The 14,077-nt window shown below is 46.9% G+C and overlaps 1 protein-coding gene across 4 annotated transcripts in view; it reads right to left on the minus strand.

Moving 5' to 3' along the window:
* Positions 1-4,661: 4,661 nt before the first annotated feature.
* The window catches only part of FAM110B (family with sequence similarity 110 member B), a 145,246-nt gene continuing 135,830 nt past the window's right edge, over positions 4,662-14,077 (minus strand). For all 4 annotated transcript variants that reach the window (XM_070382377.1, XM_070382375.1, XM_070382376.1 and 1 more), the window contains one exon: positions 4,662-10,560. In XM_070382377.1, the coding sequence (XP_070238478.1) occupies positions 9,106-10,248 (1,143 nt within the window). In that variant the 5' untranslated portion in view covers positions 10,249-10,560 and the 3' untranslated portion in view covers positions 4,662-9,105. The remainder of the gene's footprint in view (positions 10,561-14,077) is intronic.

A 14,077-nucleotide genomic window follows, 5' to 3' on the forward strand; every position in this document is an offset into this window, starting at 1 on the left:
GCATGGTTTGCTTTTTTTTTTTTTAATCTTTCCCAGTGAGCAGAATTTTCAGAGAACAACAGGCTGGTGAACCCGTGACTGAGAGGTCAGCACACACACGTGGGAAGGCTGAGGTGGGAGGTATTTCTGCATCAGCTGTGCCTTGGAGACTGTTGGGCAGAAGACCTTCGATGGTTACTACAGCAGCACTACCTACCGTATGGATTTTAATACTGTTAAGGGTAAGTTTTGTAGCCTGGCAAAGAAAAGGTATGTATGCTACTCCTTGACCTTCGGGACAAATGAGGGGTGCAAGATAAAAGTCTGACTGCAGATTTAGAGTTTCGTTCCCCCTTCCTCCCCCACCTCAATAAGTGGAACTTCTCATTGCCTTTGTTACTGTTTGGTTTTATTTATTCATTGACTGTGAGGCATGTGGGATCTTAGTTCCCCAGTCAGGGATGGAACCAGCACCTCCTCCACTGGAGATGCGGAGTCTTAACCACTGGATGGGCCAGGAAAGTCCCTTACTGCCTTTGAACTATAGTAATCACTGAGAAGGAGACATCACCTTCCTTGTAAGGTGGTTGTATAAGAAACACTCATCAAACCCCTTTATACAGAGAGGTCTATAGTGTGAACTCCTCTTACCTTAAATGTGCCATTTGTTCATTTTCCAAAAATAAAAACTAGGGAAAGAAAGTCTTCAATGCCAGTCCTAGTCCCCACTTCTAGCCAGACGGTGTCACTGATGGGAACAGGATGGGTGGGAGGACAGGTCGTGGGGGTGGGATTAGTGGAGGGGCATGACCGGGATTCATGCATTCATTCCAAAGATGCATGTTATTCACTGTCCTTGTGCCGGGTGCTGCAACACGTAGAGGGGATAAAAAGTGCCCATGACAGACAATAACGTAATGAATGACAGGATATCTGATTGTGGTCAGTGCCAAGAAGGGAAGAGGCTGGGATGGAGATGAACACTAAGGAGCTAAGAAAAATCCCATGAACACACTGAGTGGAAGGAAGGGCATTCTGGTAAGATGGAAGCTGAGATCCGAATTTTAACATCTCAGAATCTTTTGTGGGGCACTAGTTAAAAAAGCAGATTCCTGGGCCTGGAGCAGAGCCCAGAATTTAGTGAGAACCTCAAGGAATTCAAGCGGGTTTTGAGGGCACACTTTGAGAAACAGCGTGTTAAGCCTGGCCATTTGGTTCTGCCACGTGGTCTTCTATGTACGTGCTGCTATGTCTATATTGGTTGCTTTTCTTCTGAGACAATAGTCACAACGGGCTAGATTGTGCTACAGGAAAAAAAGCAATCTTCAAACTCTTGGTTATTTACAAGGTCAAAGTTCACCCCCTGGGTCTGGGGGCAGAGGGCTGTCTTCAACCTTGTTCTCATTCAGGGTCCTGGTGGCTCTGAAATTTTGCTGCTTTGAGGAATTTTATTGGCTGCCATGTTTGATGCAAAAAATGATGGCAGATCTGGGACTAGATGTCTGAGCTGTAACTCTGGTCACTTCTACTCATGGTTCATTGGCCACACCTAATAATGTGGGGTGTGAGAATGCAAACTACTTGTGAGCCAAGAGGAGAGGGACTGGATACTGGAAACAGTGGCAATGTCTGCCCTGGGGAATGCAGGAGGCAGAGGCATCAGGCCTGGAAAAATGGTACCTAAGCTCTCAAGGAGTTCTGGACACCCATGGATGGTGGAGGCACTACAATAATATGAAAATAGCAGTCATCATTTCCAGAATTGCCAACATTGTCCCTAGAGAAATTTCTTAATTTTTAAAAGTATTTTATACCTGCTAGAGTTAATTGAAAGATAGTTCATGTATATTAGAGCTTCCCAGGTGGTGCTGGTGGTAAAGAATCTGCCTGCCAATCCAGGAGGTGGAAGAGACATAGGTTTGATTCCTGGTCACTCAGTCATATCCAGCTCTTTGTGGCCCCATGGACTGTAGCCCACCAGGCTCCTCTGTCCATGGGATTCTCCAGTCAAGAATACTGGACTGGGTTGCCATTTCCTTCTCCAGTAGTAGTATAGTAATGTATATTAACAGAGAGTCTCCTAATTGAAGTTTCTTTAAATATCTGATAGTTCATGAGGCAAGGGACACAGTGTAGGAATAACAGAGTCTATGCTAATCACGTCATGTGATGGAATTGTTAGTGGTACTGGGTCTTCCGAGTCTGGGACATACTGGTTTGGGGTGTGCCACAGGGCACTTGGCTCTACCTCCATCTACTCTTCAACCCTGGCTGAAACCCATCACCTCATTTCTGTGCATCTCTTTCTTCCTCCGTAAAATAAGCTGGAAAGAGACAATGGATCACTATAGTCTCTCTCAGAAGAACTGAGAAACTTCCATCTTGATGTGGTCAGGTATGATGATGAGTTTTGAGTCACTCCCTGTGTGAGAAATCACAAACCAAGATACACAGTGGTATTTTAAGCTTCTGAGAAATATTCTGCAAGACAGCTTACCACAAAGAAGCAAAAATGGCTCATACCAGCCTACATGCTAAAAACTCATTGTGGAATGAGTCTTAGGACATACTTTATTAACTTGGGTTTGCATTTTACTTCTTCCACTTACTGGATGTATGGCTTCGAGAAGTTGTTTAATCTTCAGATCTCTCATTGGCAAAATGGATTCTAATTTATTTCCAAGGTGCTTGTGAGAGTAATGAGATAATGTGACAACTGGCTTATTTTAGCATTGCATCGAAGACATCCTGATGGTTGCTTCATGAATGTGAAATGAATTAAATGCCCAGCTTGTGAAAGACTGTATCATCATTATGTCATCCTTGTAGCTTTGTTGTGGTTGGTGGCTCAGATGATAAAGAGTCTGCCTGCAATGCAGGAGACCAGCGTTTGACCCCTGGGTTGGGAAGATCCCCTGGAGGAGGGCATGGCAACACACTCCAGTATTCTTTCCTGAATAATTCCATGGACAGAAGAGCCTGGCAGGCTACAGTCCATGGGGTTGCAAAGAGTCGGGTATGACTGAGTGACTAACACACTCTGTAGCTTTGTGTCTGGTCTGTACCCGGTCACACTTGATTCTATCAGCTTCTGACAACCTAGACAGTTGCTGGAGATTCCTTCTGTTCAGGGAAGAAGCCTTTTACAGACTTTCTTTCTTTGCCCAACTAAAACGTGCTCAGGCGGCCGGTGCAGCAAATGCCCTTCAGTAATGGGTCTGGGTCCCCATCAGGCCTTGCCTGCTTTCCTGCCTGCCAGGAGAAAGAGGACCCCAGTCATCTCTGAATTTTCACTCCTCGCACCTCATCCTGGTGCTTCCCAAACAGCTCTCAGTGCTGTCACAAAGCCCCAAGGCCAAGGAACACACACATGAGCTGGTTTCCTCCCACTTCACAGATGAGGGAGTAGAGGCAAACTTAGCCAGATGGGTCTCAGGTATTGAAGGTAGGGGTTCCAAAGGGCTGCGGATGTCCCTCGCCCTCTGGACTTTCCTTCTTCTTTGTTTCTGCCAAAGCAAGGGGACAAGCTAAACACCCAAGAAGCTCTCTGTGCAGCTGACTTGTTCAGAGCCAAGCCTGCAGCTGCCCAGCCTCTGACCCCTGACTCAGCAGCTCTCAGACAGCAAAGGGAAAGTCCGTGGAACCTCCCATCATCCTCCAGGGCTAAGTGGACAAGGCAGGTTGGACACTTCAAAAATCATGGTGAGATGAGTTATGTTTTCTAAGTGAAGACTCTCCTTTCTTCTGGAACGCCTTTTCCTGTTCATTCCTTCCTGGGGCACCTCCTGGTCAGTGTACACTGTGCATCCCTGAGGCTGGGACAGGGGAACGATGCCAAATCACCCCATCATCCAAATGTGTCTCCTGATCCTTGAATCACGGCCAGACCTTTCCCTCCACTGTTTGCCCTTCTTCAAGTCCTTGACCAAAAAAGAAGGATGGGGCTTCAAAACGGCTCACTCAGAGCTGAAAGAATGTGACTCTATAGCTTCGTCTCTTTGAACTCAGTGGACTGAAGTCTTTAAAAAAAAATTATCGGTTACCATTTGGTAAGAGTGAAATTGCTGAAAATCTGACTGTTTGAGACATGCTTGTACACACAGGCGGCAGATAAAATTACCAAGATAAATGTAAGGGTGCTTTGGTTTATAAGTACAACACACCCAGTCTGCCTGTCCTGGTCCTGAGCTGGGCTGTAAGGAGCGCAGAGCAGAATCACAGAATTGAGTTCCAGTTTCCTCTGTCACTTACTTCCTCTGGGATCTTGCTTAAGGAGCTTAATCTCCATGGATCTGATGTTCATCACCTCTAAAATGGGACAGTAACTAGCACCTTGGGTTCATTGTAACATTCATAACATTTATGTAAGCAGTATATAACTTAAATGTGATAGCTTAAAAGTATCAAGCCAACACTTAATGAGATCTGCTTCATACCCTGGGCTTCTATGCCCAATTCTGGGGCCATAGTTCACATCATAACCATCAGAGATTTGTGAATTTATTAGGAGGTTCCACCTCTGTCCCCAGGCAGAAAATAATATATTCTGGGGAAAGTATACCTTCTCAAAATTCACAGAGAGGCACCCATGTAGTCCAGCAAAGGCTGGGGCCATGGTGGTCATGACAAAAGTCATGTCTAACAGGAAAAGGCAATTCTGAAACTCAAAAAAAAAAAAAAAAAACTCACTGCTTGATAGCTGAGTCTACAAGGCCAAGAAGGGAAAGGAAGGCATTCCTCACAGAATGAAGAGTCCCAGGAACTCAGCAGTAGTGGTGATATTTATTAAAGTAAGTCCACAGGGATGTCCCTGGCGTAGCCGTAGTGGTGATATGAAAGTAAGTCCATAGGGACGTCCCTGGCATAGCCGTAGTGGTGATGTTTATTAAAGTAAGTCCACAGGGACATCCCCAGTGGTTGAATGGTTAGGACTTCATCTTCCAGGGCAGGGGTGCAGGTTTGATCCCCGGGCAGGGAACTAAGATCCCACATAGGTCTGAGCCAAGAAACTGAAACAAGAAGCAATACTGTAACACATTCAATAAAGACTTTAAAAATAGTCCACATTTTTCAAAAATTAAAAAAAAAAAACAAAGCCCACAAATTCTTTGATCTTCCTTCTTTTAGAACAGTGGAGCCTCCTCCTCCTCCTCTTGAGTGTGGGCTGTGTTTGGTGATACTCTCCTGATGAACTGGGCATGGTGGAGGTATGTGACTTGGCTTCTTCCTGCCCAGGTCACTCCCTCGGGGAGAGTGGGGAGCCAGCTGTCACGCTGTAAGGACTCCTGCTGATACCATGTGAGCTCTCTTAGAAGCTGATCATCCAGCCTTGGTTCAAGCCTTCAGATGATGCAGCCCTGGCTGACACCTCTCTGCAGCCTGATTAGACAGCTTGGGCCAGAACCATCTGTCTAAGCCTTGCCAGGATCCCTGATCTACAGAAACCAAGATAACAAATACTTATTGTCTTAAGTTGCTGAATAGTGGGGAAATTTGTTAGCAGCCATAGATCACTGAGTGTGTTAGTTGCTCAGTCTTAGCTGACTCTTTGTGACCCCCATGACTGTAACCCACCAGGGTCCTCTGTCCATGGTATTTCGCAGGCAAGAATACTGGAATGGGTAGCCATTCCCTTTTCCTGGGGATCTTTCCAACCCAGGGATTGAACCCAGGTCACCTGCATGGCAGGCAGATTCTCTACTGTCTGAGTCACCATTACCACCACATAGGTATAGATAGATCACTGATGCAGTGGTTAAAAAGTCCCCAGTGAAAACTTTCGTTTGGTTGGAGCCCAGAGGCCTAGGCTTGGTGGCTAAAAGGGACATAGAACGTGAGGCCTGATAGCGAGATGCCTGACAATCTTAAGAAGTTAGGATTAATGCTGTTAGCAAGTTGTTTAAGTGGAAGGATGTTTTTACTTAGAAGAATGACATGAACAGAGTTGACTACAATATACTTAGCAAGAAATGAGATGGGTAGAGGCTGACTGGATAGAGGGGGACCTCCAGTTAGAAAGTTGTAGGAATAACAGGGCAGTCAAGAGAAGAAGAGAGCCTGAACAGAGTCAATGATAGAGGAGGTGGGTATGGGAGGATTGTCGGAAAAGATGCTGCTTTGCAGAAAGAAACAAGTAGTCTCTAGGGCCAGCTAGTGCAATCCTGCGTCACTCTACACTGTGTGGGGGAATAAAAGCGGGCTGAACTATATTACAGCCCTATATTCACACCAACAGTATCATCACCCATGCACACACACTATCAATATACTTACACCCATGAGCTAAAAAAAGTGAGCATTTTGCAAAAAGGACTTCACAATTAGGAAATGGCTTACTCTTGGATTTAATGTGAAGCATTTGAAATCATCTTTTATAGAAGCTCTAATTTCAAGGACAAAAAGAAAATAAGGACTTCCCAAGTTCCATAAGAACCCAAAGCCTCACATTTGTTCATGGTATAAAGGCCACAGACGATGAGACTGAACAATAGTGGGGTGAGTTATAGGTTTGTTGGAACACAGGTTAAGGTTTTGAAGCACTGGAGAACTGAAACAAAATCTATAACTAAAACAGCATAGGCAGTGATATTAAATTTGCCAAGCCCTCATCTCCCAACACCAGTTACTTTAGGAAAGTAACATCTATCTTTGGTATTTCAATAGCCCCAGAAAGAGACGGGTATATAAATACTAAAGCCATGAATATTTTAAATGGCTTCATTTCTATCCAAATGATGAAGGAAGAAAATGTGTGTGTATATAAAAATATTAAGCTTTCATCCTATTATCTTTAATCCATTCTACCATCACCACTCATAGCAGTATTTCAGACTCTTCTGGCAAGTAGAGTTCTAGTTGAACTAAAATTAAGAAGAGAACCAGAAAAATTCAAAACCAGTAGAGAGTTAAAGAACCAAGTCTGATTTTCAAAGGAAAATGTTGGTGAGTGTAAAAGTTGGAAATCGTATTGTTTCTGAAACTTTAAAAATAATCCTCTTTTACTTTTACATGTTATACGGAACTTTTAAAAAATGTTAATCTTCAAATAACTTGATTCATTAAATAGCTGTTGAATACTCACTGTCCTATTAATAACAGGAGATAAGACAGGTCCACTGGGAGGAATGATACTTCACTAGAATGAAAATTCAAGTGAAAATCTAAGTTCCTTGAGGCAGATACTGTGTTGTTGACCACAGCAGTCTTGGGTCGATGGTAAGGCCTGAAAACGGAATCACTCATCATATACCCTTTTGATAGAGGAATGAATGAATGAATGAGTGGACTACTATATAAAATGTAACATTAAGGATCCTGAGTTTGTTCAATTAAGAACGAGGCTATAAATTTCAAAGGTATGTCTCCACTGTCAGAACTCAACTGTCAGAAGTTGTAACAAGTAATTACAACTTAAGAGTTTGGTGGAAGATGTAAAAAATCCTGATTTTAAGAAAAGATAAAAAACTGAAAGTTGTGAACTAAGCAGCAGCAGCAGATTTTAGGAACCCCGGTGAAACTATTTTAGCAAAAAAGCACACTGATCTAGCTACAATGAAGAATACAGCTGTTCAGAATAATTGTGATATGGTGAAAATAACTTAATGAAGTGCTGTTTCTTCAAGACCCTCAAAAGTCTCCTTCTGGCTCACAGTCCAAAGTGAAACTTCTGTGGAGGGAGTGAAGGAAAAGACAAAGAGAAACCACCACCATGAAAGCCTGCACCAGAGCTATTTATTAGAGTAACGTTTCTTTTTTTTTTCTTCTTCTTAAAGATTTCATAAACAACTGAAGTATGTACAAAGTCTTACAGCATTTACAGCATAAAAAGTGTCCTATGAGCTGATGAAGGCTAAGGCAGTGCTGCTGGGAGCTCCAGGGCATTTCTATAAGAGTGAGGAAGCTGAGCATCCCAGGTGGACCCCTTGGCTACTGCAGGATGACTGTCAGCTGAGGGACAGCCAACTAGACCACCTGTAGGACAGGTTATGGGGGAACAAGCTGATATGCAGCCCTACGGATCTTCGGGTTGAAAAGCTACACAGAGTCATGTTTCAAGTTCCCTGCAGCCTCACAGGTTAACATATGCATGAGGACATAGTCATGCTGCCCAGATCTGGTTCAGCTACCAAAGGTACTGACTTCTGAAGAGAAGGCTCTAAACTGATATGGCTGGCATTTCCATTTGTGTTCGGTGGTCTTCAGGTAGTTCCCACCACCCAAGCCCCACTCCCCTCTCCCAGATAAAACAATTACAACAAAGGGAGGGAGGAGAATCCACTTAGAGTTCTCAACCAAAAAACTAACTAAAAAAAAAAAATTCAGTATCAGCTCTAGGGTGGCCAGTTCTGTCAAATGATTGATAGTCAAAATTTCTAAATCAACCCAAATCAGATCAATAGCAACAAGCCCCTCTTAACACCCAACCTCCTGATTCAATCCCCTTCATTGTATCTGATTGTCTTTCCTTGGGGTCAGTATTACACAGAACCATCAAAGTTTATACACCAAATCAGACACAGAACATACGTGTCCCCAACCATTACTTGTGTAAATGGCAAGAGGACTGTCAATAATAAATGACTGACATCGGATTCCCCACTTTCTTTCTCAGAAAGCCCAGCCCGGGTCTCTCTGGGATCCTTCACTATCTGTTTGATAGCAGAGCCCATTTATTTTCCCATTAGGATCTCACATGTAGGCAAATAGCTTTTTTTTTTTTTAAAATTCAAAAAGATGTTACTCCCAACTTAAAAGCCAGTTGATAAAACCTTTAATTAAGACACCATAGCGCGGGATATAAAAACACTAGAACCACATAAATATTGAAGAAGTTGTATACCGTTTTCCATGTAAACAGTTTTGCCAAAGATTGAAGCCCTAAATTAGGATGTGGCCTGACACTTTGGGGCGGGTGACGCGCGACCGGCCAGGCTCTGCAGCGATGGTAGCCGAGGACGCCAGGTCAGTCCCCGTGTTGGCGGGCATGCAACTGGAAAGACATTGCACAACAAGCAACACAAAGAGAGTGGAGAAGCTCACAACACTTCAAGGAGACCTCACAACCTTCACAAGTGCCGAGGCGCGGACAGAGACCCCCCTGCCTCCCTCCGGGCGCGCTGCTGCCTCTTACACGTGGGACACCTTCTGCGACTCCCTGGCCTGTTTGATGCTGTACAACCACTTGATGATGCGCGCGTTCCTCTCGATGGCGGAGATGCCGTAGGGCACCCGGTCATTGGCACTGTCATCGTTCCTAAGGTCACTGTTACTGTCCTGAGACTGTTCGCAGTCCGAGCTGATCATGCTGGCGCTGCGGAAGTTGAGCGAGATGATGTCCGAGTTGGCCCGCGCGAAGTTCTCCATGCCCAGGTTCTCCAGCTCCTCTGGATCCAGTCCGCAGTAGTTGAAGAAGCGCTCCACGTCGGCGTCCACGCGGAAATACCTATCGCTCAAGTCTGACTTGGAGCGCTGCAGCGAGGGTCTCCGGCCCACCCCGCCAGCCGGCTCGGCCGCCTCGGCCTCGGGGGACTTCACTGCGGCCGGGGCGGCCACCTTGGGCTTGGGGGGCAGCGGCGGGGCGGAACTGCTGCAGGGGAGGATGGCCTTCAGGGGCCTTGCCCCGGGCCCCTGGCGGATGTCCGAGGAGCTGTGCGACACGTGCAGAAAGGCGTCGGCGGCGGCGGCGGCGGAAGAGGTGGGCTCGGGCGGCCGGCGGCCCACGTGCGAGCCGCCCTCCTGGGGGCTGCCCCGGCCCGGCGCGGGGCGCGCGCGCAGCGACTCGGCGAACGAGTGCCGGTGCAGCTCGGCCGCGTCAGCCCGGGGCGCCGGCCAGTTCCGCGCGCTGTGCTTGTGGCCCGAGCCCGTGCTCGAGCCTTCGGAGCTGTTGAGGATGTTCTTGAGGATCTCCAGCTTCAGGGTCTCGCGAGGCGCGCCCCCCTCGCTCTTGGCTCCGCCGCCGCCGCCGCCGAAGCCCTTGAGCGTGGGGCTGCCGAGCGCGCGCTTGGCGGCGGGGCAGACGGGGGGCTTGGCCAGCACCGCCGGCTTCACGGGCTCCTGCTTGGCGTTGATGACCTCCTGGCTCTTGACGTACTTGGCCTTGTCGGCCTCCAGCCGCTCCACGGCGCTGAGTCTCTTGGGGTTGGGCTCCGCCTGGCGGCGAAAGTAGTCGGGCCCCTTGTTGAGGATGCGCAGGGGCACGGCCGACGTGAAGGTGCCGGCGGGGCTGACCGGCTTCACCATGCTACCTGTCTGTAGGCTCTCCGTGGGCATGGCGGGCACTCTCTCCCCGGCGGCCGTGGTGGATGCTCGTGTGCGCGCCTCCGGATGCGCCGGGCAGACACATGTGCGGGCGGCACAAAGCGCAGCGGATGGTCCGGAACCGAGGGTCAGCGGCGGCGGCAGCGCCTCATCTCCTGCTCGGTCACTGCCCCGGGACTCTAATCCCCTCGCCCCCTCGCCGGCCGGCCGGTGCGGAGAGGCCACCAGCCTCCAAGTTCCTTTAATCGGGCCTCGCCGCTCCTTTCTCCTCCCCGAAGGATGTGGGAGTCTCCTCCAGGTCTTTGTGTTCAACTGCAGGCAGAGCTGAAACACACAACAACCAACCGCGGGTTAGGATGGGCGAGTGACATCACGGCTGTAGCAACAGCGAAGCCGTGCGCCCCCGCCCTGCCGCCCCCGCCCCGGGGCGCCCCCCACCAGCCCGGGAGGGAGGTGATCCCGGCGGCTGGATGGGGCCCCGCCGCCCGCGCCCGGCGCTCGGAGGCCGGCGCGGCTCCGGAAGAAGAGCGGCGGAGGGTTCCCACGCGCCAACTCCTCCTGGCGCCTCCCCATCAGAGAGACCCGCCTCCCGATCACGCCCGGCCCCGGCATCACTTAAACCCAAACCCAGGAAACACGAGATGACAGTAGAAATGTTGGTCCGCAAAGCCCGGTTCCCAGTTCATGACATGCCACTGGATTCCTGTGGCTCTCTTATCTGCTTAGGCTACAGTCTCGGTGACTTCTAAGATGCCTGTTTTGCAATGAAGCAAAACTTTTGACTTCCATCACTCTAACTTTAACAAGCACCTAACGCTTCAAAAACTTAAAAGATGGCAAGAAACGACAGTAATCACAAAACGGTTTTAAAAAAGTCAACATGTTTATCTTATTTTCGCTAACCAGTGTATTTGAAAACACCATCTCCTGTAAACGAAATGTGTTCTAAGTTCATCTCATTAAATACAAGCTTTTTTTTAACTAACCAAGCACCAGACAAGAACACCCCTAGAAATACTTCTAGATCAACCATATAAAAAGATATTCTGATTATAAATGCTCCATAATTTTTCACACAATGGGCAGAAATCAAGTTTTTTTAATGTATTTTTCCAAGTCCCCCAGAGAACTAAGAAGACAAGGTGTAAATCATACTTAAATATGTTACTTTATAGAAAACTTGTATAACAGTTAAGCATTCATGGGTCTTATTTATGACCTTCTGAAAAACTTGACTCCCCACCCCTCAACCAAGACCACTACAGTGAAACACTTATTAATACTCCCAAGATAAATCATTCTACTTAAAGCGATGGGAGTAACAGACCACTTACCTGTCTCCTGAGAAACCTGTACATGAGTCAGGAAGCAACAGTTAGAACCAGACATGGAACAATTGACTGGTTCAAAATTGGGAAAGAAATATGACAAGCCTATGTATTGTCACCCTGCTTATTTAATTTATATGCAGAGTGCATCATGTGAAATGCCCAGCTGGATGAATCACAAGCTGGAATCAAGCTTGCCAGGGGAAACATCAACAACCTCAGATATGCAAATGATACCAATCTAATGGCAGAAACTGAAGAACTAAAGAGCCTCTTGATGAGGGACTGAGAAAGCTAGCTTGAAACTCAACATTAGAAAAAACTAAGATAATGGCATTGGCTTCCATCACTTCATGGCAAACAGAAAGGGAAAGAGTGGAAGCAGTGACATTTTATTTTCTCGGGCTTCACAATCACTGCAGATGGTGACTGCAGCCATGAACTTAAAAGACACTTGTCCCTTGGAAGGAAAGCTATGACAAACCTGGACAGCATATTAAAAAGCAGAGACATCATTTTGCTGTCAAAGGTCCATCTAGTCAAAGCTATGGTTTTTCCAGTAGTCATGTATGGACATGAGACTTGGACCATAAAGAAGGCTGAGCACAGAAGAATCAATGCTTTCAAAGTGTGGTGGTGCTGGAGAAGACTCTTGAGAGTTGAAGGTGATCAAATTAGTCCATCCTAAAGGAAATCAATCCTGAATATTCATTGGAAGGAGTGATGATGAAGCTGAAGCTCTAGTACTTTGGGCATCTGAAGCAAAGAGCTGACTTATTGGAAAAGACCCTGATGCTGGGAAAGACTGAGGGCAGGAGAATGAGGTGACAGAGGGCCAGATGGTTGGATGGCATCACCGATTCAATCGACTGAATTTGAGCAAACTCTGGGAGATAGTGGAGGACAGGGAAGCCTGGAGTGCTGCAGTTCACGGGGTGGCAAAGACTCAGACATGACTTAGTGTGCTAACTACTACTTAGCACATGATACAGTGTCACATTTATCTCTGCAGCCCTCTGAACACCTCTGTCGCTGCTGGCAGAGAACACTGATGAGTGAGCGCATCAGCATTCCAAAAAAGGGTTCAGACTCAGCATCATTGGTTATAATTAGGAGTATTAAGAGAATAAGTATTTAACTAACATACTGAAGTTGAAACTCCAGTACTTTGGTCACCTGATTAGAAAACTGACTGATTTGAAAAGACCCTGATGCTGGGGAAGATTGAAGGCGGGAGGAGAAGGGGACGACAGAGGATGAGATGGTTGGATGGCATCACCGACTCAATGGGCATGTGTCTGAGTAAACTCCGCGAGTTGGTGATGAACAGGGAGGCCTGGCGTGCTGCAGTCCATGGGGTCACAAAGAGTCGGACACGACTGAGCGACTGAACTGAACTGATTCAACTAACATATCCAGTAACTAATTTACAAAATAAATAAAGTGGTATTAGTATAAAAAAAATCAGAGCTACCCCACGTCCGAGGTTAGGGGCGGCCGCTGAGAGGAACTACCCCATGTCCGAGGAATGGTAGCTGCGCGGGCGCAGGAGAGAGGAACTACTCCACGTTCAAGGTCAGGAAGGGCGACCTCGTCCAAGATAAGGAGCAGCAGCTGTGCTTTGCTGGAGCAGCCGTGAAGAGATACTCCACGTCCAAGGTAAGAGAAACCCAAGTAAGACGGTAGGTGTTGTGAGAGGGCATCAGAGGGCAGACACACTGAAACCATAATCACACAAAGCTGGCCAATCTGATTGCATGGACCACAGCCTTGTCTAACTCATTGAAACCAAGCCATGCCGTGTGGGGCCACCCAAGACGGATGGGTCATGGTGGAGAGGTCTGACAGAATGTGGTCCACTGGAGAAGGGAATGGCAAGCCACTTCAGTATTCTTGCCTTGAGAACCCCATGAACAGTATGAAAAGGCAAAATGATAGGATACTGAAAGAGGAACTCCCCAGGTCAGTAGGTGCCCAATATGCTACTGGAGATCAGTGGAGAAATAACTCCAGAAAGAATGAAGGGATGGAGCCAAAGCAAAAACAACACCCAGTTGTGGATGTGACTGGTGATAGAAGCAAGGTCTGATGCTGTAAAGAGCAATATTGCATAGGAACCTGGAATATTAGGTCCATGAATCAAGGCAAATTGGAAGTGGTCAAACAGGAGATGACAAGACTGAACGTCGACATTCTAGGAATCAGTGAATTGAAATAGACTGGAATGGGTGAATTTAACTCAGATGACCATTATATCTACTACTGTGGGCAGGAATCCCTTAGAAGAAATGGAGTAGCTATCATAGTCAACAAAAGAGTCTGAAATGCAGTACTTGGATGCAATCTCAAAAACGACAGAATGATCTCTGTTCGTTTCCAAGGCAAACCATTCAATATCACGGTAATCCAAGCCTATGCCCCAACCAATAACACTGAAGAAGCTGAAGTGGAATGGTTCTATGAAGACCTACAAGATCTTTTAGAACTAACACCCAAAAAAGATGTTCTTTTCA

Source organism: Bos mutus, chromosome 14, assembly GCF_027580195.1.
Source record: "Bos mutus isolate GX-2022 chromosome 14, NWIPB_WYAK_1.1, whole genome shotgun sequence".
NCBI lineage: Eukaryota > Metazoa > Chordata > Mammalia > Artiodactyla > Bovidae > Bos > Bos mutus.